The sequence below is a fragment of the Habropoda laboriosa genome, unplaced genomic scaffold, assembly GCF_001263275.1.
Source record: "Habropoda laboriosa isolate 0110345459 unplaced genomic scaffold, ASM126327v1 scaffold34, whole genome shotgun sequence".
In the NCBI taxonomy this organism is placed as follows: Eukaryota; Metazoa; Arthropoda; class Insecta; order Hymenoptera; family Apidae; genus Habropoda; species Habropoda laboriosa.
Window position 1 is genome coordinate 509,866 of NW_017100142.1, and position 3,268 is coordinate 513,133.

Consider the following 3,268-nt stretch of genomic DNA (forward strand, 5'->3'; position numbering starts at 1 on the left):
AAATGCACTCATGCACGCATACAAACATACATAACACTCAAACACTCTAATAACAAGAGAGAAAGAGAAAGACCCGAATATGTTTTCATTTACATACAAGATGTCCTAAGAATCTTGAGATCTATTCGGTATCTCGCAAAGATCGTATTCTTCGTTCAATTCCAATAGCACGTAACAGGTGGCAAAAAAGGCAGCGAAAAAAAGAACGACGCGGGTTTCTCGGGAAGCCTCTACGATTATTATTACGGCCTGCTCAAAATTCACAAAGATCTCTTCAGGAAGACTCGACAAGCTTGCCATGAACACTAGACTTTACGGCTTCGAACTTGACCGTTTTTTACCACCTCTGGTTGTGCTCGACAGATAACGCGAAATCCGTATTTTTCGAACCGAATACGTACGATCTTTCGATTGCAACGTCAACATTTCTAGGACACCCCGTGAATGTTCCTGTATATACGTCTGTTGTATATACGTTGAGCATAGCGCGTTGTAATTAAGGCTCCGTTCTTCTACTTAAACTTTAAAATTTTTCTCGTTCACGTGCGTTATTTTCTTTTTTTCTTTTTTCTGTTTTGTTTATGGAATAGTCGTTACTTTACTGGTAAGATCCGTTAGAATCGTTCCATTCAGTTTAGACGTATTGAAACTGCAATTTTTTTTATCGAGTCGATTTCAGAAATTGCTTGCCTGTCATAGACAATCTCCCTCCCTCCATACTACAGCCACGTCAGCACGTTTTCAGGTTTTGTCGTATTGGGGTTTATCAGCGATTGCACGTCGTCCAATATATCGCTACTAAAGTCTTCGCTCAACTGGAAACAAAGTTAAAAAGGGACAAACTGATTGATATTTGAAACACTCTAATACTTCTTAATTATACACATGTTTTGTTCTGTTTGTTTTTAATTTCAATAAGCACCTGTAACGATGGAACAAGATCGTCGGTCGAATCGATATTATCGCTCAGAGTAGAGAGATCTGGGGTCTCCATGGGCGCACCTCCATCTTCAAGAGAAAACGAGAAAGAAAGGAAGAGAAACGTTAAATCTGAAGAAACGCGAGGTTTTTCGTTTGAAAAGATCGTTGCATAAAAAACAAGATACATCATCTCACCGCTTGTGCCATCCATGTTGTCATCGATGTTTGCGAGAAAATCTTCCGGGGTATGAGGAAGAGAGTAGGCAGAACCAAGACCTAAACCGCTGTCCGCGCTTTCCTGACGCGCGTGTTGTTCGTTGATTCCCGATAAGAATGGATCCATGGCGGCGTCAGTGGTGCTCTGTCGAAGCATCAGCTCTTGCTACAGGTAGAAACGGTGTGGCTTGGTTATCGTCGAAAGCGAACCGCGATCGAACACTACTCTCTCGCCTACACACTCACCTGACGCATTATTTCCTGTTGTCGTTGTTTGAGACGCTCGCGTTCCATCTGTAGCGACTGGAGGCGAAGTTTCTGTTGACACGCTTGCAATGTTTGATTACTCTGAATACCACCACCTGTCGGTTGTTGCTGTTGAAGCCAGTTCTGTGGTAACATTGCACCAGAAGTTGGAGCCCTTTGTAGATGTGTCGCTGAAACATGGAATATCTTCTCTGTGAAAGATGGTACGACCTTTCGAGCGAAACCTACGCAAAATATGCCTCGCTGAGAGGCATCGCGCCCCGATCCTGGCGAACGAAACTTACGGATTCTCGGATCGAACCAGGATGTGGTGCGTGTTTGATGATTGATGAAGTAGATTTCTCCTTCAGGAGTACGCGCCTGCTCCCATCCGTCGGGCAATGGACCTAGAGAATTGGTAGCGCCGGTCGAGGATTTGCCATTGTCGACGGCGGCAGCCACGGCCGCCACGTTCGCCGCGGCCGCTGTTTTTCGTGGATCTTCCCATGTCGTGGTCCGCGTCAGGTGGCTGGAAAATAAAATTATAACACGTTTAGACGTCGTGCTATTTTGTACGTATAGCGTGGCCCCGTGCAGAAACTGAATACGCCACGGCACGTACAGTTATCCACATATAGTAGGCGCATTCTAAAAATAGTTCCATTCAAAAGACGACGCGAAGGAGTAACAGCAGGCGCCTAGCGGTAGTTAGCACACGAGTTTTAACGTCTCGAATAAAACGTATTTCACGAAATTTTCCGATCGTCCATTTACTACACCACTTTCGATCGAGACCGTTCTCTCTCTCTCTCTCTCCCTCTCTCTCTCTCTCTCGTACTTGTTCATTCTTGGTATCGGTTATCGAGGAGTCGAAAATACAAGAAGCCTTCGAACACATCATATTGTATTTTCACGTCGGTTCGCGGAAACAAAACCGGCCATCCATCCGTTTTCAGAAGTTACCGCGTACACACGCAGAGTGGCTTGGATACGCAGAGTGCATGGGTCCTTGAAATCGCGCTTGGCGCTTGGTTCGCCTAATTCACCGAATCTCTCTCGTTTCTTCTAATTAAACGACGAAACATCCGGTTTCATACGCGAAGGAGAGGAGGCTGCGTATAGTGGTGGTTTGGTCCGAAACGGCTTTAGTTGGACGAAAACACTACGTTTCTCGGTCGACAAAAATAGCGGCTAATGGCTGTGATTGCCGATCCCGTCGTTCTTCCCTCTAGCTAAACGTATTTACCATACTCGCGTGTCATTTTTCAAGCTGGGAGGAAGTGGAAAACACTACACCGTGTGCCTTCGCCGCTCTTACGTATATACCTCGGTGAAACGAATACCTTTGCGAACCGGCTACCTTGCCTGACTCCAAAGAAATTTTAGACAACGTTGAAGCATGCGGCGCACACGATTAATACGACACCGTCGTATCGAGGAGGAAAATGTTAATAAAGGCGAGTTGTTGGCGTTTAATCGAGAAACATAGATTCTGCCAAATGTCACTCGTTTGAATTCCCCGCACGATGACTTAATGCGTTTCGCTTAAGTCATCGGCGAGGACATAAACAAGTTGTCTAAATCGGCACGGGATTCTTCTTCGCCGGTATATCCCCCCATTGGCCAGGAACAAATCTTCTTACACGGTTAATAATACCCCGCGGAACAGAACGCGTTTGACGTAGTTTTAACATTAAGAGCATTATCCAATCGGGATATATCTGATCGAGCGTGTTAAGCTGTGCACAGCTCGTTTCCCGAGCCCCGGATCGAGGAACAGAGAGCTTTCTTCGTGTTTACCGCGATACTTCATCTTTGGAAAATCTCGCGAGAAGTGAAGAAAGGAATCGACTCTTTTCCGAAGGACTTGCCCAGCCTAGCGGCA

At 45.6% G+C, this 3,268-nt stretch overlaps 1 protein-coding gene across 1 annotated transcript in view; it reads right to left on the bottom strand.

The window, feature by feature from the left end:
- Positions 1–6: 6 nt before the first annotated feature.
- Positions 7–3,268, bottom strand: part of LOC108571998 (transcriptional coactivator YAP1) — an 11,153-nt gene continuing 7,891 nt past the window's right edge. The window contains exons 3-7 of the mRNA XM_017934177.1: positions 1,689–1,912; positions 1,384–1,574; positions 1,117–1,303; positions 923–1,008; positions 7–815 (exon numbers count right to left, since the gene is read on the bottom strand). Of these exons, the coding sequence (XP_017789666.1) occupies positions 720–815; positions 923–1,008; positions 1,117–1,303; positions 1,384–1,574; positions 1,689–1,912 (784 nt within the window). The 3' untranslated portion in view covers positions 7–719. The remainder of the gene's footprint in view (positions 816–922; positions 1,009–1,116; positions 1,304–1,383; positions 1,575–1,688; positions 1,913–3,268) is intronic.